At 46.1% G+C, this 24,456-nt stretch overlaps 1 protein-coding gene across 1 annotated transcript; it reads right to left on the bottom strand.

Moving 5' to 3' along the window:
- Positions 1–780: 780 nt before the first annotated feature.
- On the bottom strand, positions 781–18,398 carry HOMEZ (homeobox and leucine zipper encoding). The gene is made up of 2 exons (XM_040354521.1): positions 18,206–18,398; positions 781–2,942 (listed from the first exon to the last, which is right to left on the bottom strand). Exon 2 carries the CDS (start codon positions 2,841–2,843, stop codon positions 1,314–1,316), a length of 1,530 nt encoding a protein of 509 aa, XP_040210455.1. The 5' UTR covers positions 2,844–2,942; positions 18,206–18,398; the 3' UTR covers positions 781–1,313.
- Positions 18,399–24,456: the final 6,058 nt, after the last annotated feature.

The raw sequence follows: 24,456 nt of genomic DNA, 5'->3' as shown, positions 1-24,456 counted from the left end.
CTACTGTGTAAGCATGTCAGTTACATGGTTTCAAGAGCCAAAAAAAAATAAAAGGCATTTTGAACTTTCAAATAAGCTTCAGTTACTGATAAACATCCGGACATTCCTTTAGGGCAGGGGTGTCCAACCAGTGGCCTGGGGGCCACATGTGGCCCGCGACCTCCTGCTTTGGGATAGCAAGTTCGCAAGCCCAGATTGCAGGTTGCCGACCCACCATCCCAGAGCATCAGTGTTCTGAATGAAGCAAGCGGCTGCAGAAAGAGCAGAGCCACTTAAGCGGATGCTTCCTGTATAGCGCCGGCTCCTGTCAAAAGCCGAGTGATATCAAAAGCCATCTGCTGGGACAGAAACAGCGGGAATACCTGAATGTTAGACTGTTAAAGTTTAGTTTATTACCAAAAATGGTGTATATTTGGGCATATCTGTTTTGCAGTGGTTACTGGGCTGCTTTCAAGCTGATCCGCAGGTGCAGAGCACCTTTGGGTTACCTGCACCGAGCCATAGACTTCTGTTATTACCTGCGGATTTGGTGTGCTTTCAGCAAGTGCGCCACACCTGCAGGATATAATAGATATATGGCAAAGGGCAGCTAACCCAGGAAAGCCACAGGTCCACTGCGCTGCACCTGCAGTGCAGATAAACTGCAGCGCAGCAGTGTGAAAGCAGCCTTGGGCCCATTTTATATGATTGGTTCAACCCACAGACCCTCCATTCATCTCTATGGAGCAAAAGATGTAAACAGGCTTGTGTTTATTTGCACCCACCTACATCCAATCCAAAAAAAAAAACACACGGACCTTACACACGCAATAGTCATCTACAAATTTTCAGACATACAGCTACCTCTTAGGGGAGGGAGAGAGAATAATATATATTATCACACACACCTCAGGGACTGCCCATGCAACCAATAAAATGCCAAAAGGAATAGCCATTTTTGATGGACCACTGTAGGAAAACTTCAAGCAGTACATTGTCTACAGCACTGAACATCTAAAAAGGGCAGAAAACAAGATCCAGCACCACTGCCCAATGGGGAACAGTACTAGTGCAAGGCATAGAGAAAATAGTGGAAACTCTTCACAGTAGTTTTGCAAACCAACATAACATATGGAATATCATTCCATCACCAATTTGTTGCACACACCAGCTAAAAACTTTTAGTGAAAAAAATAAATATGTTTTATATTGTGAGCTCTAGCAACAAATCGTTTTATTGCATATGGATTTTTTTTTTGTATTCAGTCTATTGCTAATTAGATACCTGTACTGAATATTAAAATTTCCACATCACTGGTTAAAACAGTTACACACTAGTCATGGATAACAACATCATCATCATCATCCTCATCTTCAACAACACAGATTTCAACCTCCTCTGGTTCCTTTGTTTTATAAGAAAACCAGCGCAGTACTTGCTGAGGGCTTAAGCCAGATGCTGTAACCAATTCCCCCAAGTCTTGCACATTGAACTGATTATGTACACAAAGGTAGTTTTCCAAAATATCATATTTTTTTTGAAGGGAGGATGAAATAGGGCGTTGAGTCTTAGATTTTGAACAATTTTTTACACGAAGTTTAAAATTGGATACTTTTTGCACAAGTTTTGATTTGCCAGAAAAAGATGGTTCATCATCAGAAATGTCCTCACTTACTACAGTGTTTCCTGAATGTTGACTAGATGATGCGATCACATCATCATCATCATCGGGCACCTCTACAGCAGAAGACATTGCTGGTGACCCAACATCACTTAGCCTTCCATTACCAAAATGCTGCGGGTCATCTAACCAGGCGGGACGCTCTTGCATACTGTTACGGAACCACCTCAGCTGGCCATGTTTAATGGCGTAGCGTGTATCTCCAAACCATTGTATGATATCTGCTCTTGGTAGTCCACTAATTTCCTCAAGCCTCATGTAGTCTTCACGGGTAGCCCACTGGCACTTCAAAAAAAAAGATTTGAGAATTTGCAACTGTTGCTTACTTTTCCGTTGGCGCTTCATACCTGGCACATTATCCTCTCTCCTAAGGTTTCCATTGTGATCAATATAACCTGACACTTGCACTTCTTCGCCATTGCTCATATTCCAAGACGACGACATTTGTTCTTCCTCAGAGGGATAATATGAAACAGACGCGTTCAGGTCTCTTCCATCCTCTTCCAAAACCATGGCCGTGTCAGATGCTTTAACTAGATTATCAGGACCCTTCCTTTTCTTTGGACGAGCATTTGACATAGGAGAATGGCATTTAGAATCACCTGTAATGTCCCTACTAGAGCGTTTTAATCCTTGTAAAGGGGTACTTTCGTTTACTCCAACAGGTTCTTTGTCTGGAACTTTACAGCTTAATCTCATCTTCTTAGGTTCTGGGGTATTATAATCTGGTGATGAAGAAGAATGAGAGGCCATGGCTTGCCTTGCTCTTTCTTTTAGAGCAGGAATTGAAAACTCATCTGATCGAAGAACATTAGACTTTTTGGCTAGGGCTAGCAACGGCCTGAAATGCAATTGCTCTTGATTATAATTGAGTCGTGCCCGTGTCTCCTCAATTTCTTCTGGAGACCAGCTGATTCCGCAGCGAATTCTCTGTACCATGAACCAGTTTTTCACTTTTTCCATTTGTAAACCATACCGTAGTGAAAGTAAAGCAATTTCTGGCATGCTTGGGTATGGAAAGAAGCTAAAGGTACCGATGAGCTGAGGGTGATCATCCAACTCCTCAGTCAGCTCTGCCCGAGACCAAGTCACTTGAAGATCATCAGAAACAGGAGGCAGGCACAGGAATCCAGAAATGTCTTCCGGATACAGAACAGGTGCTTTGGTAGAAGTAGGAGGCATTATCCAATTAGTACTGTCAACGTCAGGTTGTGATTTTCATCAGTGAGCAGTTTATCTGAGAAAGGACCAAAAATTCTTATTTCCAGCAGGACCAGAAAACTGCAAAGACAAAGTGTAAAACGTCATAACATTTTCAAGCAAATTAATATGTTTAGTATGAAAAGCACTAACACCTATACGGAACATGTGTAACCCCCTTCAATACCAGGCCAATTCTGACACGCCTCACATAATGTAAAAATCTACTTTTGCTAGAATATTACTTTAAGCCCCCAAACTTTTTTTTTTAAACCAAGGCTCTATAGAATAAAAATTATGGGTGTTGCAATTTATTTAAAATTCACACAGTATTTGCACAGCGGATTTTCAAACACATTTTAAAAAGATACACACGTTAAATTTTATTGCACAAACAATACAAAAGATAATACACCAAGTAAATAGAAGGCTCCCTGCTGGCAAAACAATAGTGCTGAATACAGTCAGTGTTGATGAGCAAATCAAGCCAGCCATTTTCTTTCCTTCCATTGGTGGTGGAAGAAAAGAAAATGGAATCACCAATGGCTTGGCCAAGTTTGCTCATTCAGAACAAAGCATGTCTCCTGATAACCCATCTCCCCAACAATGAACTCCCCAGTCCATGCTTACACAGCCTTCCTGCTCCTGGAGGTAACTCGTAGTTAAAAAGTGTATGTAAAGCTAGGGGGGGGGGGGGCAAAGCGCAAATGGGAGCTGGGTACCCACTTTTTTTTTTTTTTTTAAATTGAAGTGTCTTAGGAGAGGTATCTGCACCCCCCTCCCCCCTGAAAGGTGTCAAATGTGACACCGGAAAGGGGGGGAGGAAGATGAGGATTCTGATGAGCGGAAGTTCCACTTTAGGGTGGCGCTCTGCTTTAATGATGCTTTTTACTCTTGCCCTTTCTCTCTTTAGATGGTGCCTTTGAATGTGGCAAAAGAAAAGGTTGGGTCAGCAAAACAAAAGATTTGCAGAGAACAACCGATCTGCAAACAAATGAGAAAAAAAAAAAAAAAAAAAAAAAACACTGATCTGAACTAAAATTTGTACAAAAATTCTCAGAACATTCAAATGTCATTCAAAAGTAATTCTTGAATGTTAAAAACAATCTTGTTTGAAACGAATCGGCTTTACTGAAGCACTACTTTTGAAAAATCACTGCACCCGGGTTGCATGGTACTTCTGTACCTTCTGGCTCTGTCCGCACCACCCGGTTCTACAAACATTGATAAGAAATCGAAGGAGCCAGGCAGAATAGTGACTACATTCTATCTGATGCAGTGGTGGATAGGGGAATCCTTCCCGCTGTGCTATTGTATTCTGATGGCAGGGTAATTTCTGCCGTCAGAATACACTGATCAGTGCTGCAGCAGCCGATTGGATTGTTGAATGCAGGTTTTCCAATGGTATTTAATATTCAGCATGGAGGGGGTGACCAGTGGCAGTTCATGAACACTTACACTAATGCAGCACAAAAAGGGGTTAACTGCCACTGGTCACCAATGATTATATATCTTTTTTGTTTTTTAAAATATAGAGTAGGTCCAGATGCTTTTATTGCCAGAAGCTAAAAAAATATTCTGTTCAACAAAATTTCCAAACCAAAAAAGCTAGCACGCAATTTCACGTGATGGAACATGCCCAAAAACTGCATTTAATTAGATGTCCCTATAATGGACCAGAGGAGACAACCCCCCCCCCCGACCAAAAGCTCACAGCAAACTTTTTCCTTCATTCCGACTATGTACGTGGCTGACTGCTCTTCCTAGAAAACCCAACACCACCTTCATCTTACTTATACCTAGAGATGCTTACAACATAAAAGCCAGCAAAAGCACCCCAGATACACATGCAAATGTCAAACACAAAGCAGAAACGCTCAAAAACAAACACACTAGCAATCCCCTTTTTGAAAAAACTTGGGGAAATTACAAAATAGCAACCATTGCTTTTGCTTCTCTAATGTTTTAAAATTGTAATATGTTAAAAACACACACACACACACACACACACGTTTTACATAATTTGACCTTGTACAGGGGGGCGAGCTATAGATCAGTTTGTAGTAAGATGCTTTTTTTTAATGTAGCACATTAAAGTGAAGAGATTCTAAAGGTCATAAGAAAAAAAAAAAATAGGATTTTTTGTACTCGCCGTAAAATCCTTCTTTGTCGTCCATGGACGGACACAGCCTCTTAATTCTTGACAAGTGGGTTATGTTCCCCGTTTACAGGAGAGGACTAGGCAGAAATATGTTAGATATTCATATACATGTCATTTTAAACAGAGCTGAAAAGCCCCGCCTAGGGGGCGGTCCCTCTGGACATAACCCTCCTCCCTGCAGCCTCAGTTCGTAACAAGCAGTACAAACCTAAAGGGTACAAAAAAATACTATTTTCTCTTGTCGTCCATGGACGGAAACGGCCTCTTAATTCTTGACAAGTGGGACATCCCCAATGAGGGGTGGGAACAGTATCAAACAAAAAAAACCTTGCGGCCGAAGGAAGCATCTGAAGATGCACTCACATCAACCTTGTAAAATTTTGAGAAAGTGTGAACTGACGACCAAGTCGCCACTTTACACACCTGTGAAACAGACCCTTGATGTCGGAAAGCCCAGGAAGCACCAATTGCCCTGGTCGAATGTGCTGCCCCCTAAGAGCATAAGCCTGTATGACTGTCTGTCTGATCCACCGAGAAATGGTGGCTGATGAGACCGCCAGGCCCCTTTGTGGACCAGATACCGACACAAAAAGTGAGTCAGACCTCCGAAACTGAGCCGTAGCCGACAGATACACCCGCAGAGCACATACCACATCTAAGGAATGAAGTGCGACCTCCCTAGCATGCACTGGCTGAGGGACACAAGGATGAAAGCACAATGTCCTCGTTAAGGTGAAAAGATGAAACCACCTTTGAAAGGAAGGTCGCGGGCGTAACACCGCCTTATCCTTATGGAGGACCAAGTATGGCAACTTGCAGGACAAGGCCGCCAGCTCAGAAACCCTTCTAACAGACGTAATGACCACCAAGAAGGCCATCCTCTGAGAAAGCGTTGAGAGGAATCTCTGATGTCCTCGAAGGGAGGTTTCTGAAGAACCGAGAGCACCAGATTCAAATCCCATGGGGGAAGAGGTGGTCTAAGAGGGGGAAGTATACGACGAACCCCCTGCACAAAAGGTACCCACCAGAGAACGAGGCCACCATGAGGCCCAGATCTCGCATACAAAAATCGGAGAGACGACCATTTGCGGGACGTCAAAACTCACAGCAGACTGGAGCGTCTGCAACTTTTCCAGGGGTAGAAAGACCCTCGCTTCCAAGGAGTCCAGAATCAACCCCAGATATTCCAAACGCTGAGTCGGAACCAGGACCGACTTCTGAATGTTTTAGACCCACCCGAATTCTTGGAGGGTCTGGCTGGTTATAGACACGTCCTCTCAATTCTGAGCCAGAAGCTGCTCTCAGAAGAAGATCGTCTAAGTAGCCCACGATGGAAATACCTTGCTGTCTCAGCAAAGCTAGGATTGGCGCGAGCACCTTGGTGAAAACTCTTGGTGCTGACGCCAGGCCAAAAGGGAGGGCCACAAACTGATAGTGATCCTCCCTGATCGCAAAACGCAGAAACCTCTGGTGACTTGCGCAGATTGGGACATGCAAGTATGCGTCCTTGATGTCCAAGGACACCAGAAAGTCCCCCGGATGGAGCGCAGCTACCACCGAGCGAATCTATTCCATGCGGAACTTCCTTACTTACACAAAGACATTCAGAGCCTTGAGGTCCAGGATCGGGCGGACCCCGTCCTTCCTCGGGACCACAAACAGATTCAAATAAAAACCCTGAAACCTCTCGTCCTGCGGAACGGGTAAAATAACTCCGCAACCTAGCAAGTCCCTTACTGCCCCCAACAGGGCAGCCGACGAGCCGGTACGAGAGGGACACTTGAGGGAAAGAATCTGTTCGGGGGATAGGAAAGAAACTATCTTGTACCCCCGAAGAGACCACCTCGCAGACCCATTGGTCAGAGAGCAGAGAGGTCCACCGAAATGTGACCCTGCAAAGCCACCCCCCCCCCACCCATGAGTCGGGCAGGGGCAGGCCTTCATGCAGTTGCGGGTTTGGGTGCCGGCTTCTGCACCCAGGGACGTTTCTGTCCCCCAGTTGAGGCCTTGACGGTCTGGGAGGGTTTACCTGCGGGCCCTGACTGACGAAAATACCGCTTCTGTGTGGGAAAGGAAGGACCCGGCTTACAGTGGGTTTCCTTGAAGGACTGAAGGAGAAGAGTGCTCTTCCCTCACGTGACATCCTTGATGTCATCCAGTGAAGACCCAAAAAGTCTCCCACCTTTGAAGGGTAAATCCCCTAGGGCTTTCTAGAGGCCTGGTCCGCAGACCAGCATTTTAGCCTAAGCAGGTGGCGTAAAACCACCGCCGAAACAGAAGCCCTGGATATCAAGGGTGCTGCATCTAGTGAAGCATCACAAACATAGACAAGGCCCTGGACCAGCTGGTCAGCCAGTCTAATAACTTCGGATGGGAGTTGCTCCTCTGCGGTCTGGCGCAAAACCTTTGCCCACTCAGTAAGTGTCTGAGACACCAGGGAAGTGGCCACAAAAGGCCGCAAGGCAGACCCCAGCATGGTAAACATGGAACGGGTAAGTGCTTCGGATCTTCTATCAGTCTGTGCCTTAAAAGCAGGGGTTCCCTCTATAGGGAGAGTGGTCACCTTGTTTAACCGGGCAACCGGAGGGTCCACCTCCAAGGGAGAAGTCCACCGCCAGGCGGTGAGGGACTACAAAAGCCTTGTGCATCTTTTCCCATTGTGCATCAATGAATTTATCAAAGAAAGACAGATAAGGAAAAACCTTAATAGAGCAGTCTGATTTGTGTGACCCAAAGTAGACCGAGCCCTCAGCGGATATATCAGCTGCACTATCCAGCTTAAGGGATTCCCTTACAGCAGCGTCCCTCACAAGGAAGGTCTGGGTCTTCAGACAAAACAGAACCAGGCACCTGAGCCGCAGCCGGATCCTGGTCTGAATCTGAACATTCCCCAGGGGATAGCGGAGGGAGGGGGCGCTTTTAACCCCCCCCTTACCGCCGCACGCTGCTTCCACCCTGGCAACAAATGTCTCCAGGACTGCCGACAAAGTCTATTGTGAGTGCAGGAGCAGAAGTACCAGCTGCCGCCTCTGCCATGCTGGGGGAAGGAGGACCAGATACTGACTCCATATTTGAGGGAAAAAACTCCCAGGGCCCAGTTGAACAGAAAAAAAAAACACCACTCCTGCTGCGCTGACCGGGGGGGGGGGGGGCTTACCCAGGGGACTCACTACACAGGAGGAGACTGTTCAGCGCCGCTGCCCGTGTCCCACACACCGCTGCATGTGTGAGGAGAAGCCGTGAGGTAAAACGTTTTGTAGCGGTAGAATGCTGCGTGAGGAGAACGCCGCTTCGCGCCGTAGGAGTCACCACTAGAGGCTGAGGACTTAGGCAAGATGGCCGCCGAGCGCCCATATGGAGCCTGGCGCGGCTACAACAAAATGGGCGCCAATGGGATTTTCAATAAAAACTGAAAATCCCCCGAAAAATTGCGCCAGCGCCGTCAGAACGGCAGCAAAACACAGCATTTAAAAAAGGTAAAAGCCTAGAAAGGCTGCTCAGTACCCCAAAACGTCCAGAAAAAAAAAAAAAGGACCCTCGGCAGTAAAAAAAAAAAAAAAACCACACATAGGCCAGGCGCACAGTCCCCTCAACCAGGTGCCCCCCCCCCCCACCCCAACAGCAGAGGGAAAAAAGGGAGGATACCCAAACTCCAGGAATGCTCAGCTGTACCACCACACCTAAGAGGGAGGGACTGTACTTAACCCGCCAAGCGACGACTCACTGACGCATTCCAGACAGGCGTACAACCGCAATGGAGCTAGCCGTCGACCCGGTCCACTGTGAGTGAGACAACTCCACAGCTCAGTCATGTGCGGACCTTGGAGCAAAGCTCACTGGCCACCCCAGGAGTCATGGGGCATGTCGTGGCAGACCCAGCCTCTTTGCAAAGGTATGCTCAAGCTCGCTGGCCGAACTGAGAAGACTACAAGGATCTATAATATACAGCCTGTCTCTCAGCCGACAGTTGCTAGTCAAAAAGGACAAAAAAAAAAAAAAAAAATATATAAAATCTTTTCCTCAGGGCACTGGGCCCAAAAGGGAGCCATACGTCCTTTTCCTTTGCATGGCATTTCTTTGGCTGTATATTCTTCAATATTTAAATTTTTGGTAAATTCATTCAATGAATCCAAGCTCTGCAAGAGAACATGCACTGCATGGATGCATTCGCACAATTTCACCCCCTTCCTGACCAGAGATCTTTTTACAATTTGGCACTGCATCGCTTTAACCAGCAATAAGGGCTGCCATGCATTACAGTACTCAAAATGTGCATCTCCCCCCCCCATAGAGCTTTATTTTGGTGGTATTTGATCACCTCTGCATTTGTTTTTGGGCTATAAACCAAAAATTCGCAAAAAAAATAAAATAAAAACGCAATAAGTGTATATTGTTTTTTTGCGCAAACGTTATAGTGTCTACAAAATAGGGGATAGAATTATGGCATTTTTATTCTGCTAGTAATTCCTGCAATCTTTTTTGGGACTGTGACATTGTGGCGGACAGATCGGACACATCTTTGGGACCACTGACTACATGGTTTCACCCAGCAGTGCCGTTCTGCCACAGTATATAGACGTGATGACGGTTGGGAACTGGTTAATATTTGCAAACAAAATGATGGTTTCCCATTTGAAAAAATAAGCTGTCAGGTTGGTATAAAAGTGATATCAGAACAGATTCAACCAGAGTTTGTAGTGTACATATATTTGCAAACAATGGAATAAAGCAATATTCCTGAACTCTGGTTTATCTCCTGGTTACTGTGAAATTGTATGAATGCATCAATGCAGTGGAATGTTCTCAGCTTGGATTCATTTAATGAGCTTACCAAAAATTTAAACATTGCAGAATATACAGCCTCATGCTACATAAACAAGCTCCATTGCATACTGAATAATTGAAATTATTGCATCTTAAAAAATGTAAAAAAAAAAAAAAAAAAAAAAAAAAAACACAGACACACACACCCCAAAAGCATTTTTTTTTATTTTAATAAAATGTGATAAAAAAAATTAAAAAAATTTAAAATCAGTTTTTTTTTTTTTATCCACCCTAACCCTTACCCACTCCAGGAAACCGTTTGCCCGTACACACGATTGGAAATTCCAACAACAAAATGTTCGATGTGAGCTTTTTGGTCGGAAATTTCGACCGCGTGTAGGCTCCAGACATTTGCTGTCAAATTTTGTTATTTCTTTTTTGTCAGAAATTCTGAGAGCTGGTTCTCAATTCTTCCGACAGCAAAAGTTATTGTTGGAATTTCCAAGCGTCTGAATGCAATTCCGACACACAAAAAAATCCTGCGCATTCTCGGAATCATTGAACTTAATTTTTCTCGGCTCGTTGTGTTGTACGTCACCGTGTTCTTGACGGTCAGAATTTCCAACAACATTTGTGTGACCGTGTGTATGCAAGATAAGTTTGAGCCAACATTCCGTCTGAAAAAAAAAATCCATGGTTTTGTTGTCGGAATTTCCGATCGTGTGTACGTGGCATAAGGCTGAAATTCCCCTTACTGTATGTCTGACACCAGCAGACAGCCTCAGCCTAACTATATTAAGAAACCACTTCCTAAAATATTATGCGGGAATAAGTCTTAAAATTTGCAGTTTGTTTAAATAATACCTGGTGATCCTGCCTTGAAGAGCCTTGTTCAGGTATTATTATAGAGCAACTATGCTGTGTTCTCATCTCTCAAATGTGTTAATGCGCTCACACTCTGGCTTCTGATGAAGTCTAAAACTGGCCATTTTAGCACACATTATGTAGGCATGGTCCACAGTTCGCTGCATGGCATTTCTTTGGCCCGGTTGCCTGATATCACTGGAGTGCATGCATGCAGAGTCTGAAGATTAGCAGCCCTGAGATGCAACAAGGGAAGAATAAAAGTGCACAGGGTGGTCGCAAACTAAATGGTTGATTTACTAAAGGCAAATAGACTGTGCACTCTAAAATTGCAGTTGATCCTGAGCTTAGCAAATGAGGTTAAATTCACTTTGCAAACAATACCCAATCACGTGCAAGAAAATATATTTTTGCTTGCACATGAATGGATGACGGAAGTCAGCACAGCTTCTGCTCATTTACTGAGCTCTGGAGCAACTGCTCTTGCAAAGTGCACAGTCTATTTGCCTTTAGTAAAGCAACCCTTAAATGTCCTACAATTTAGAGCTTACTTCAAGTTTATACAGGTTTGAAAACGTATCCAATTGCTGCCTCACTGAGAAAAGCTAGTAAGAATCTGCAAGTGCTTTACTGCTCCTCCTCTCTCCACAGGCATAAACACAAGTGCTTGCTCAAGCTTTCAAGCTTATGTACAATGCAGCAGCAAGTCTTGCCCGAAGGCAGTTGTATCATTCCGGCAGATTCAAATGTCCCCAAGTTAACGGGCACTCTTTAATATAGAAGGCCCTTTATGCTTTATTTACATGATGGCTTTTAAATGTCTCCTGGCGATGCCTCTTGTCTAATCAAAATAAGCAAACCTCAGAATGGGAGACCCTTGCACAGAGAATCTAGGTTTATTAACGTGCAACAATACACAGAGAAAATGTCCGCAGCTGATCCCAACAGTGCACTGTAACCTCTTTCGTGTGGGTTTTGGCCCATTCGCTATTGTTCTCTGCTGACAGAGCAGACATAAGCCGGTCATCACTGCCCACGTGGCCATTTAAATGAGACACAGAGAGTGGATGTTCCAAAACAAGGAAAAGATTTGAAGGTCTGATTGTTCTTACTGAACAGAATACCTGGTGCATATATTTTACAAAAATCCACCCGGGTATCGATGTGGACAAAATTTCCTTTGAACAGTGAGCGAGTTTCGTGCTATGCTGTACAGTCCAGATGGTTATACCATGAGATGCCATTTTATATTTATTGTAAGCGCAAATCTTAAAGAGGGGAGTGCTTTGCTGGGAATAGCATTTTAAATAGGTTCACACTGAGAATTGCTTTTTTTTTTTCTTATGTTACAAGCCAACAGGCCAGTAAAAAGCCAGCAAGTGGAAATCCTGTTTTGACTGACCATATCTGGTTAGGAGAGATGCATTAACCCTTTAATTACCGATAAGGAGTTTAAGGAAGTGGTGTTGCCGTTTGCCAAATATCCATTTAAAAATACCAAAGCGGTTATATCATATAGTTCTGGCGAGTGTCAATTTGGAGGGGAGCGTCGTCAAGTGGCGCGGTGAAGGCCCATCATCTGACAAGATACCATATGAACACTCCTTAGGAATCAGTTTCTTTTGGACTCTTCATAGGGCACCTCACCACTATTTGGTGTCATATTGCCATATCAAGTGCAGCTTTAACCTATGAATTGCATGTTATGAACTTCTAAAGGTTTTTTGTATTCGGATTGGTTGACTGAAGTAAGCTCAATGAACATTTACTTTGCGAAGTAAGGCAGCCATACACGAATCGAACAGTGTATGGGCAGGCTGAATGTACCATGTTGATTGATCAACTTGGGTACAATCGGTATGCCAGGTTTTACTTGCGATTTTTGCTAGTGGCTGCTATGGCCGTTAGAAATACTGTCTTCTCTCCCCCACCCCCAGAGAAGACAATGGCCCAGCAGGAGGGCTTCCCGCATCAACACTGTTGTTGTGGAAATGTACCGAATTTTGCTCCGTGTATGGCCAGCCTTAGTTTATTTCTTTAGTAGATCAACTTCAATGTGGTAACTGTGTGCAAACCATTCACTAAACATTAAAGTGGTTGTAAACCATTGACATGAAAAGCGAACAAAGCATATCCTTCTATAGTGTGTACTTGATTCAATCCAAAGCACTGAGCTTGATTTCCACCCGATTCCTCTGCTATCTGAGCCATTAGTGACCGGAGGGGGTGGGGAGCTTCAGCACTGCCCAGGGTGGATAAAACTTTTTTTTTTTTTTTTTTAAATCATAGGATTTTTTCCATCATACTTGCTTGTAAAATCCTTTTCTTGCAGTACATCATGTGAGACAGAGTAATCCCCGTACACACGATCAGAAAATCCGACAGCAAACATCTGATGTGAGCCTTTGAACCGAAATTCCGACTGTGTGTATGCTCCATCGGACTTTTCACCAACAAAAGATTGAGAGCTGGTTCTCAAATTTTCCGGCAGAATTTTTTTTTGTTTTTGTTTTTTTAGACGGAAAATTTAATTGTGTGTACGTGGCATTAGGCCAATATTCATTACCCACTGGGTTATACTTCCATCTCCAGGTTGAATGGACACTGGTAGACCAAAAGGTGATTCCCTATATAACCCCTCCCATACAGGAAGTACTTCAGTTTTGTAGCAAGCACTGAATCCTTAAAAAAGAGGGGAGGGACCTCTGTGTCCCATGATGTACTCAAAGAAAATGATGCATGCAAGTATGACAACAACAAAAAAAAAAAAGAAGATTTTCTTTTTCATACATCATGGGATACAGAGTTAGGCTAATATTCATTACCTACTGGGACGTCCCAGAGCAATAGCCTTGAGGGAAGGGAGACACCCTGCCAAATAGCCATGAGACCTTATACGGCAGCCCGCAGTACACTGCAGCCGAAAGCCGAATCCTCGGCTGCCCGAACATCTACTTGAAAAAATTGTGAACATATGCACTGAAGACCAGGTAGCAGCCTTACAAATCTGAGCCAGATACCCATGGGGTTTTTCCTATTGAGGTTCCTACACCCCTGGTAGAATGAGCTCTTACCCTAAAAGGGAGGAGCTTTACGTTTCAGACCATAGGCCTGAATGACCAATTGACGGACCCAATAGGCAATGGAAGCTGCCTGCCCCTTCTTGGGTCATTTTGGTAAAGCAAAAAAAAAAGGAGTCCTAAATAAACCTTGACTGTCCAAAGAACGCAGTTGTCTCCTTTGCCGAGAAAAAAAAGGCAAAATAATGTCGCAATTTAAATGAAAGACCGACACCACTTTTGGCAAAAAGGATGGAACGGGCCATAACACCGCCCTGTCATGGTGAAGGATCATGTATGTTCCTTGCACGAAAGGGCCGCCAACTCCAGACACCCTTCTAGCCGAGGTGTTGGTCATTAGGAAGGCTAGCTTGCGTGACAGCAAGTCTAATGCAATATATATATATATATATATATATATATATATATATATATATATATATATATATATATATATATATAAAAAATGTCTTCAAGACCTTATGATAGTTCTTGCTAGCAACAGCTTTTCTAGCATTCACTAGGGTAGACACCATGGTCACGAGATGCCATGGTCCTTCAACACCCTGGCTTCAATAGCCATTTAGAGACTAAATTGGGGTGGAATATAGTACCTTCAGACAGTAGATCGGGGCGACGTGTAGCGTTCATGGCCCGGTCTATTGTCAGTCTTGCAATCTCCAGGGCCTTCTGGTCCAGGCTGGTGCCGCCAGAATGACTAAAACCCCTCTCTCTCCGAATTATGCGCAACAAATGTGAAAGGAGAGGGATCAGAGGGAAAGCATAAACCAGTGAGTACTGGCTCCATGGAACTACCAGAGCATCTGCTCCAATTGCCAGAGGATCTCTTGTTTGGGACGTAAACTGCTGTAGCTTGTTGAACTTGGATGCCAGTAGGTCAACCTCTGGTCATCCTGTAACTGCAGCTTGTAACCATGGGATATAGTTGGAGGGGACCCACTCGTTCTGAACTATTGTTCTCTAAATGTCACGTTAGCCCCAACGAATGTCTGATCTGATGAACTCTTGAAGATTTCTACACCAAACGTGATTCTGCAGCTGAAACCTGCCACCATCTTTACTTTTGTTGGGGGCTGCAACACATATTTTCTGAACTTTTAAAATGATCTCTGCCATGTGTGGCTGCAAAGAGCTCTCACTAAAAAACAAGGAGTGAGTGGAATGTAGCTTTGTCCATCTTTTCCATGCAATGCAGGACACAGCACACTGGGACAAGACAGACAAATGAGCAATAGAGATCGCTTTCAACAACCGTGATTGCTCAAATGGTTCACGTGTTATAAGTGGTAGTAAATACATCTTAAAGGTACAGGTAAGCTTACCTGTAGGTACAAGGAATATCTCCTAAAAGTGCACGGTTTAGGAGAAATCTGTGTTGATCCAGCCAGTGACAGCATCAGCACATGCTCTGTGCCATGGCTCCAACATGTATGTGCAGTAGTACTGTCATTGCAGCTCGGCCATTCAAGTGGCCGTAACCTGCAAACCGGGGAGATGGAAGTCTCTAGATCGGCTGGAGTGATTAGTTTGAGGAAGCTGCTGGAGGGCTTCGTTTTAAAAAGGTATGCATGTCATAATGTGCGAGTATGCTATACATTATGCTCTTAACTTGCAATTATTATTTTTTTCATTAATGGGCATGTGTTTATTAGTACTTTAACCCCTATGCTGCCCCATTACTCCAAGCAATTCTTAAGCTGGCTATAGACAAGTCCATTTTTATTCTCCGATCAGCCAAATGATCTGCCCCTGTGACGTCACCTGGTGGCCCCACCCCTTACCCATTTAAGAGCTGTCACACAGTTGAACATGAGATATAGTGGCAGCCTTCTTCACGGGAAGAGCTTTTTTGGGGGTTTGGCAGCGGGCACCATGGTTTCTTTATTTTTGACACTTTTTGGGTGAATGAGTATGGATACAAGAATCCAAAAAGCCCCCTGCCCGCAGGCTCCCACAACCACCATCCAGGGAAGAAGCCCTTGTCCCCATTATCAACTTTTCCAAAGCACCTCCCCATGTCGAGGGGATGTGGCCTAGTATGGTTCAGCGATTCACTCACCCCCCCTTCCTGGCCTGCCATGCTGCATGCTCAAATAAGCCTACCCCACACCCACCAAATCATTGTGCGCAACCATTACCTTTTGCATCACCACCCCCTCCCTTTAGAATGTAAGCTCTACGGCCAGGGCCCTCCTGTACCTTATGTATTGAACTGTACTGTAATTGTGCTCCCCCCCTCTACATTGTAAAGAGCTGCATAAACTGTTGGCGCTATATATAAATAGTGTATAAGGGTCTGGTATAGATTTTTTGGGGGGGCAACGTCATATTTTTTTTTTTAAAGTTCTGGTGTTTGAGTTTTGTCACACTGCGTTTTAAGTGCCATTGAAAGTATTGGCATCTGAACCTGTCATTGCAGTGAGCTTTGAGATCGCGGGCAGAAATTCAGCGACTCTGACATGATCTCAGAAGTGTGAATGGGGCCTCAATGCACATGTGCAAGGGACGGGTAACCTGGAAGTAAAATACTTTGTTTAAACAAACGCACAATCCAAAACAATCTCGTCTACACACCAAAAAAAAAAAAGGGGGGGGGGTAGAAAAATGAATCTAGCAGGACACATTGCCACTTCGTTGCTAAGAAAGAGGTTTCCATACAAAGCGGGAATATGCAGAAGGGAGGTGGAAAGGTCAAATATATTGCGTCACTTCCAACCCACGTGAACAAACCGAACAATAAGCTGATTAACGTATGGCTATTGAACAATTTAAAGTGGTTCCAAAGGCTTTTTACCTTCTATATATGAAGGTAAAAAAAAAAAAAAAAAAAAAAAAACAACACTTGCGTACAGCAACAGCCCCTTCCCCCTCAAACCAACGATGTTCACAATAGCCTTGGCTATCCCTCCTCATTGGCTGAGACCCACTGGCTCCCCCTGCTGTCAATCACAACCAGTGAGCCGAGGAGAGAGCAAAAAGTAAATAGTTGCCAGCACACCATGGATGGACACAAAGTAGCGTCCAAAACGGTTTATTGCATGATCACAAGTTGAGTGCAACGTTTTGGAGTCACGTAGGACCCCTTTGTCAGGCTTGTGTGACTCCGAAACGTTGTGATCATGCAATAAATGCGTTTGGACAACACTTTTGTTGATTCACGGTGGGCTGGCAAATATCTACTTTGTGACCTGAACCAGTATGCAGCTGCAGCACCCAAACTTTAATCGCTTATACAAGAACGATGGGAATATGAAGTATTGAGGAGGAGAGCACAAAGGCCGAGCCGCGACTCTAAGGCTGCATTCACACCTCGGCGTACTGAATCGCAGCGTTTTGTCCCGCGAATTGCGGCAGCAAATAGCAGCGTTTTGTACCGCGATTCGCGGCGACAAAACGCCGCGATTGTGAATGCAGCCTCACCCCCTCTATGGAGATGGTTTACATCTCCTATGCCGAACGACGCCTGAAAAAAAGGTCCGGGACCTTTTTTCAGGCGGCAGGCGTCCGGCGTGGAGATGTGAACCATCTCCATATCCGACCATGTAAAATCACCCCTCCAGCGTATGAGGGGCGGCTGCGGCGTCGCGCTTCAGGCGTATATACGCCTAGGTGTGAATGCAGCCTAAGTGTCTTATGGAGCAGCAGCTTGGGAGCAAGCACAACAGTGCCCACAGGGCATCAGCGTTCCCTGGGGGCACTGCTCAAGGGGGGAAAAGAGCCAGGAGCGTGGGTGGGGCACCCCAAAAAATAAAAAGGAGGAATCGGAGCTGCTCTGGCCAAAACTACTGAACAGAGCTGGCGAGTATAACATGTTATAAAAACGAGGGGGGGGGGGGGTTTGGGACAAGCTTTAATACCACTTCTAAAAAATTGGTGACTACATGATGGTAGTATTGTGAGCTCTGCTGAACTATCATCTTACGAAAGTGCTTTTTCCTACAGTGAATGGCTAGCAATCACACATCTAACTGCCTCCAAGGATTTTCTGTTTTCATGATCAAAAGATGCTTTTTAGCCTCCCTGATGAACCTGTGTGATCCCCGGAAACAGAAAAGCTTGGAACTGCAACTACAAGTTCAGCAACAGTAAAAAAAAAAAAAAAAAATCGGCACCAAACAAGTAAACAAAATGTAATCCAAGTAAAAAGGAGAAGCCAGGCCTCGGCGCGGGGAAGTACAAGCAGCTGAATAGGCAGGGGGAGGGTCAGGGAGTCCAGAGGCTGGGATGGTGGAAGCCGGGGGGAGCAGGACTGCACGTGCACCGGTAAAAGAAAGCGGGGATTGTAAATAAACAGAAGCAGCAAATGTAAGGAAGAAATGTGTATGAAGAGGAGGAGCCAGCGCCGCTCCAGTAGGCTGCTATCAACTTCTTCCACACTCACTTCACACAGCTGCCCTGGAGCTTCGTATTGTGTGTGCTGCCCACCGGGACTCGCTTCATTCCCGCCTACAGCTCCGACAATGGCACGCACTCACCTGTCCGCTTCTCTCTCCAGCTTTCCCCCGCAGCTTGCCCAACAGGAACGCCTTCTTGTGGTGGCTTCGAGACGCGACGAGGCTCGGACCGGGAAGCTAGCAAGCGTCGTTGAGCGGCCACAGATTGGTATAGACACAGGAAGGGAGGGACCTGGGCGATTTCTGTGATTGGAGGAGAGGCGGCGGTGGGTTGAGGGAGGAGTGGGCGGTATGGGCTTGTTGGCGGCGTGTCCTCCCTGGAGGGGGCGGAGCTTTCCCCTGTACTGCACAGCCACAATGGAAGTTTCCTCTGACTGCTATTAGCAGGGAAATTCCGACAATAAAACCGTGGATTTTTTTTTCCAATGGAATTTTGGCTCAAACATGCCTTGCACACACACGGTCACACAAATGTTGTCGGTAATTCCGACCGTCAAGAATGTAGTGACTACACTACGAGGAGCCAAGAAAAATGAATTTCAATGATTCCGAGCATGCATAGGATTTATGTGCGTCGGAATTGCATGCAGACGATCGGAATTTCCGACAATAAATTTTGCTGTCGGAAAAATTGAGAGCCAGCTCTCAAATTTTTTTCTTGTCGTAAATTCCGACAGCAAATGTCTGATGGAGCCTACACAGGGTCGGAATTTCAGACAAAAAGCTCACATGGAACATTTGTTGTCGGAATTTCCGATCGTGTGTACGTGGCGGAGGTTCACCCTAAAAACATTTTTCTAACATTACATTGTGCTCACTTCCAACATTGACAGTATGCAGATTTTTTATTTATTTTTTTGCTGTACATACCGTCGTATAGCTATTCCCCCCCCCCCCCCCCCGGCTTCTGGGTAGTGGCTCCCGCGGGAGTGGGCGTTCTTATGCAGAGGCTAAGTGATTGACGTGATGACAAAAACTTCCCCCGGCGCATAAGGCGCGTCACCAGTTTCCGAAAGAAGCCGAACGTCGGTGCGCAGGTGCCGTATAGCGTCATATAGAGCCGACCCGCAGTTCGGCTTCTTTCGGGAAACTTGTGACGCGTCTTATGCGCCGGGGGGAAGTTTTTGTCATCACATCAGTCACTCAGCCTCTGCATAGGAACGCCCACTCCCGCAGGAGCCACTACCCGGAAGCCGGGGGGAAAATAGCTATACGACGGTATGTACAGCAAAAAAAAATAAAAAATTCAGCATACTGTCAATGTTGCAAGTGAGCACAATGTAATGTTAGAAAAATGTTTTTAGGGTGAACCTCCGCTTTAAGTACACAATACGACCAGAGCATGTATGTAAAACAAAAATACTTAATGTGAAGCAATATCATTTTTCACTTCTTAATGCATGTACTGCATTGCAATAGTGATTTACAGGCATAACTGATTACCAAGGCAAGCTGGCCGACCCCAAAATCAGATAAACCAGGAGCAGTGCCATGTCAAGCTGACAAATATTTCCTATAGACACCAATTTCAAAAAAATAAAATTGATTGGCAACATTGATAGCCAGCACTGACTGGCATCACTAATGGGCACTGATTGCTGGCACTGATGGGCACCGATTTCTAGCACTGGTGGGCACTGATTGCTGGCACTGTGGGGGCTTTATTGTAATCAGGGCACTGATGATCAGTGCCCTGATTACATACCTAGATGTCCTCTGTGAGGAAATGCCGCTGATCGGCTCTCCTCTCCTCACACTCTGTCAGTGTGAGGCGAGCAGTGCCGATTACCGCCATCTCACACATCCCAGCCAATCACATGGTTAAAGTGCGGCTCTTTACAGAGACTGGGGTCGCGCCATGTCCTAGCAACACAGCGCAGCCGTGATCGCCACGATGCGTGTCCATGAGAGCAGCCGTTCTGGGCACCATCATATGACGTCCAAATAGACTGAGAGCCACCCCGCCGTCATTTGACGGTGGGCGGGAGGCAAGTGGTTTTTACCTTAATGCATTCTCATTTGCTGCAGCAGCACCCCCGAGCCCCCCTTATACTTACTTGACCCCCAGAAATTCCCACGACAGGAACGAGCACACCAACTCTGGCCGGTGTCTCGTGTCCTGATTGGATAGATTGATAACAGCGCAGCCATTGGCTCCTGCTGCTGTCAATCAAATCCAATGACGCGGGCGACAGGGAGCGGAGCAGAGTCTTGCTGTCTATGTCTATGGACGCAGCAGAAGTACACAGGAGCGCATCCGAATGGATATTTAGAAAGGAGAGTACTTCTCTGATGGGGCACTCGAGAAGAGGAGGAGCCAGGAGCGCCGCGGAGGGACCGCAGAAGATGAGGATCAGAGCCACTCTGTGCAAAACCAACTGCACAGCGGAGATAAGTTAGACATTTAACAAAAAAACGAACCTTTACAGCCACTTTAAGCCTAGGTTTACATGTGCCCGCATGTGAGCGGGTGGTTGCACCTGTTCCCGTACCTGCAGCCAAATGGCGCTGCTCTGAAAAGACGCGCAGGGCTGTCATTCATTCTTAAAGCGGAGGTTCACCCAAAAAACAAGTATATAACATTACATTCAGTATACCTCAAACATGTACAGTATGCCGTTTTTTTTTTTGGGGGGGGTGTACATACGGTATGATCGGTATTTTCCTCCCGGCTTCCCTGTTCTGGCTTCCGTGGGAGTGGGCGTTCTTGTGCAGTGCCGCAATGTCATCTGGGACTTCGCCCATATGATTGACTGGCCTGAGAAAAACTCCCCCCGGCAGATAAGGCGCGTCACGACTTTCCAAAAGAAGCCGAACCGCGAGTTGGCTCTATACGGCGCCTGCGCAGTCAGCTCTACACGGCTCCTAGTCGGTGCGCAGGCGCTTTATAGAGCCGACTCGCGGTTCGGCTACTTTCGGAAAGTCGTGACGCACCTTAACTGCCGGGGGGAGTTTTTCTCAGGCACGTCAATCATATGGGCGAAGTCCCAGATGACATTGCGGCACTGCACAGGAACGCCCACTCCCGCTGGAGCCAGTACCCCGTAACCCGGGAGGAAAATACTGATAATACTGTATGTACACCCCCCAGAAAAACCTGGCATACCGTACATGTTTGAGGTGTACGGAATGTAATGTTATATACTTGTTTTTTAGGTGAACCTCCGCTTTAATGGCTCCCCTACATATCTCAAACCACAGTACGCTTGCAGGTGCCAAAACTGCCGAAAAATCACCATGCGACTTCCCTGTGGCTGCGTTTTTAAAAACACAGACAGCCCTTTCAAATGAATGGGCTTCTGTGCCCGCACAAACGCACAAGTGTGAACCAGGGATAAGGCTAGGTTTGAGCCTGAGCTTTTCCAGGTGGTTTTTGCACTCTCCTTATGAAGGTCTGTACACATGTTTTTCAGCCCTGTGTGTTTTTTTTTTTTTTTTTAGCAAATGGAAAGTTAGTCACTAGGGGAAGGAGAGGCAAGAAATCATGAGAAAGAAGGCACATTATGCGCATTTTCAAGTGTTTTCCTTGCCCTCCCTGTGAAGTCTTAAAAACATGCAATTCCACTCCAAAGAAGCTCATGTTCTCTTTCAAGCTTTCGAGCATCAAGCACAATGCTCACGTGTGAATCGGTACTATAGGAGATACGTTAGGAAACCTCATGTCCAGCACTTAAGCGCTTTTATAGAAAAGCACTCCAGATCGTTCAGGTATAAACCAGCTAACTAAAATCAGAAGGAATTAGGTAAGGCAATGTAACAATGCAAAACGTCAGAAGTCTAAAATGTTTTCCCTGCAAAAAGAAACTAATGCCCCGTACACACGATCGGAAATTCCGACAGCAAAAGTCCTATGTTAGCCTTTGAACGGAAATTCCGACCGTGTGTATGCTCCATCGGACTTTTGCTGTCGGAATTTCCGCCAACAAAAGATTAAGAGCTGGTTCTTAAATTTTCAGACGGAAAAAATTCCTATCAGAAAATCCAATCGTCTGTAGCAATTCCGACACGCAAAATTCCTATGCATGCTCGGAAACAATTTGACGCATAGTCAGAAGCATTGAACTTAATTTTCTCGGCTCGTAGTAGTGTTGTACATCACCGCGTTCTTGACGGACAAAAGTTCAGAGAACTTTTGTGTGACCGTGTGTATGCTAGCCAAGCTTGAGTGGAATTTCGTCGGAGAAACCATCCAAGGTTTTTCCGACGGAAAATCAGATCATGTGTACGCGCCATTAGTATTGCTTTGACTAAACACTGCTTTGATGCAGAGTAGTCGTCCCCTAAAGTCTCTGCAGATACTAAAACTTCCTGGAATGTCAATCTTCTGTGTTCCCTGCTGCACTCAGTAGTTCTTCCCACTGACCTCCACATCACTTCTGTAACCTGTAGTCATGTAGGGATTGGCAGGAGGAACCACTGTGGGCAGCAGGGGACACAAGTAGATCGATGCTACCAAAGGTGTTGGTTTCTGCATTGGCATTAGGAGACGATCCTCTACTTTGACGTGTGTTTGGTGGAACAGGAAGCAGGAAAGGTAAGTATTTATTTTCTATTTGGCATGGAAACCTTTTATTCTGGTATTTATTTTGTGGCAGTCACTTTAAAGTCACACATTTTAACCCGATATTCAAAGAATTATGAGGATTAGTGTTAAAGTGGTTGTAAAAGTTTTTTTTTTTTTTAAAAACAAACATATTGGGCCAGATCCACAAAAACCTGACGTAACTTAAAAAATCCAATTTAAGTTACACTGCCTTAAAGTTTCTACCTAAGTGCCTGATCCACAAAGCACTTATCTAGAAATTTCAGGCTGTGTAACTAAAATTCCGCCGGCGCAAGGCGTTCCTATTCAAATGGGGCGAGTCCCATTTAAATGAGGCGCGCTCCCGCGCCGGCCGTACTGCGCATGCGCGAAGTTACGTTACGCCGAGTTTTGAGGATCGCGACGGCTTAAAGTTGCGTCGGGGATAAAAAAAATGACAGCGGCATGCATTCCTGAGGGAGAACTCCATGCCCATTTTCAAAGAAAAAAACGGCATGGGTTCCCCCCCCAGGAGCATACCAGGCCCTTAGGTCTGGCATGGGTTGTAAGGAGACCCCCCCACGCCGAAAAATTTACGTAGGGGGTCCCCCTACAATCCATACCAGACCCGTATCCAAAGCACGCTACCCGGCCGGCCAGGAAGGGAGTGGGGACGAGCGAGCGCCCCCCCCCTCCTGAGCCGTGCCAGGCCGCATGCCCTCAACATGGGGGGGTTGGGTGCTCTGGGGCAGGGGGGCGCACTGCGGGCCCCCCCACCCCAGAGCACCCTGTCCCCATGTTGATGAGGACAGGACCTCTTCCCGACAACCCTTGCCATTGGTTGTCGGGGTCTGCGGGCGGAGGCTTATCGGAATCTGGGAGTCCCCTTTAATAAGGGGGCCCCCAGATACCGGCCCCCCACCCTAAGTGAATGGATATGGGGTACATCGTACCCCTATCCATTCACCTGGAGGCAAAAAGTAAAATTTAGTAAACACACAACACAAGGCTTTTTAAAATATTTTATTATTCTGCTCCGGACGCCCCCCCTGTCTTCGTTATTAGCTCAATTACCAGGGGGGGCTTCTTCTTCCGCTCTCCGGGGGTCTTCTCCGCTCTCCGGGGGGGGTTTCTTCTCCGCTCTCCGGGGGGGGGGCTTCTCCGGACTCCGGGGGGCTTCTTCCATCTTCTCCCCTCTTCCGCTCTTGACTCGGCGAACCCCGGTTCTTCTGCAGCTCTCCGGTGCCTTCTTCTTCAGCGCTGGCTGCCTGCTATGTTTGTGTGTTAGCTCGATTTCAAACAGGCAGCCGGCGCGGTCTTCTGTGGCGTCAGGGTCTTCTCTTCCTTTCTTCCGATGTTGCCTCGTCGCCTCTTGTCGCTGCAATGATGGAAGCGCGCCTTGCATCCCATTTATATAGGCATCACCGTCCCATCATGCTCCGGTAGGTACCCACGTGGTGGGTGCACGTGGGTAGGCACCCACCACGTGGGTACCTGCCGGAGCATGATGGGACGGTGATGCCTATATAAATGGGATGCAAGGCGCGCTTCCATCATTGCAGCGACAAGAGGCGACGAGGCAACATCGGAAGAAAGGAAGAGAAGACCCTGACGCCACAGAAGACCGCGCCGGCTGCCTGTTTGAAATCGAGCTAACACACAAACATAGCAGGCAGCCAGCGCTGAAGAAGAAGGCACCGGAGAGCTGCAGAAGAACCGGGGTTCGCCGAGTCAAGAGCGGAAGAGGGGAGAAGATGGAAGAAGCCCCCCGGAGTCCGGAGAAGCCCCCCCCCGGAGAGCGGAGAAGAAA

Source organism: Rana temporaria, chromosome 1 (assembly GCF_905171775.1).
Source record: "Rana temporaria chromosome 1, aRanTem1.1, whole genome shotgun sequence".
NCBI classification, from domain to species: Eukaryota; Metazoa; Chordata; class Amphibia; order Anura; family Ranidae; genus Rana; species Rana temporaria.
The sequence above is the reverse complement of the archived record's forward strand: the minus strand, read 5'-3'. Positions and strand labels throughout refer to the sequence as shown.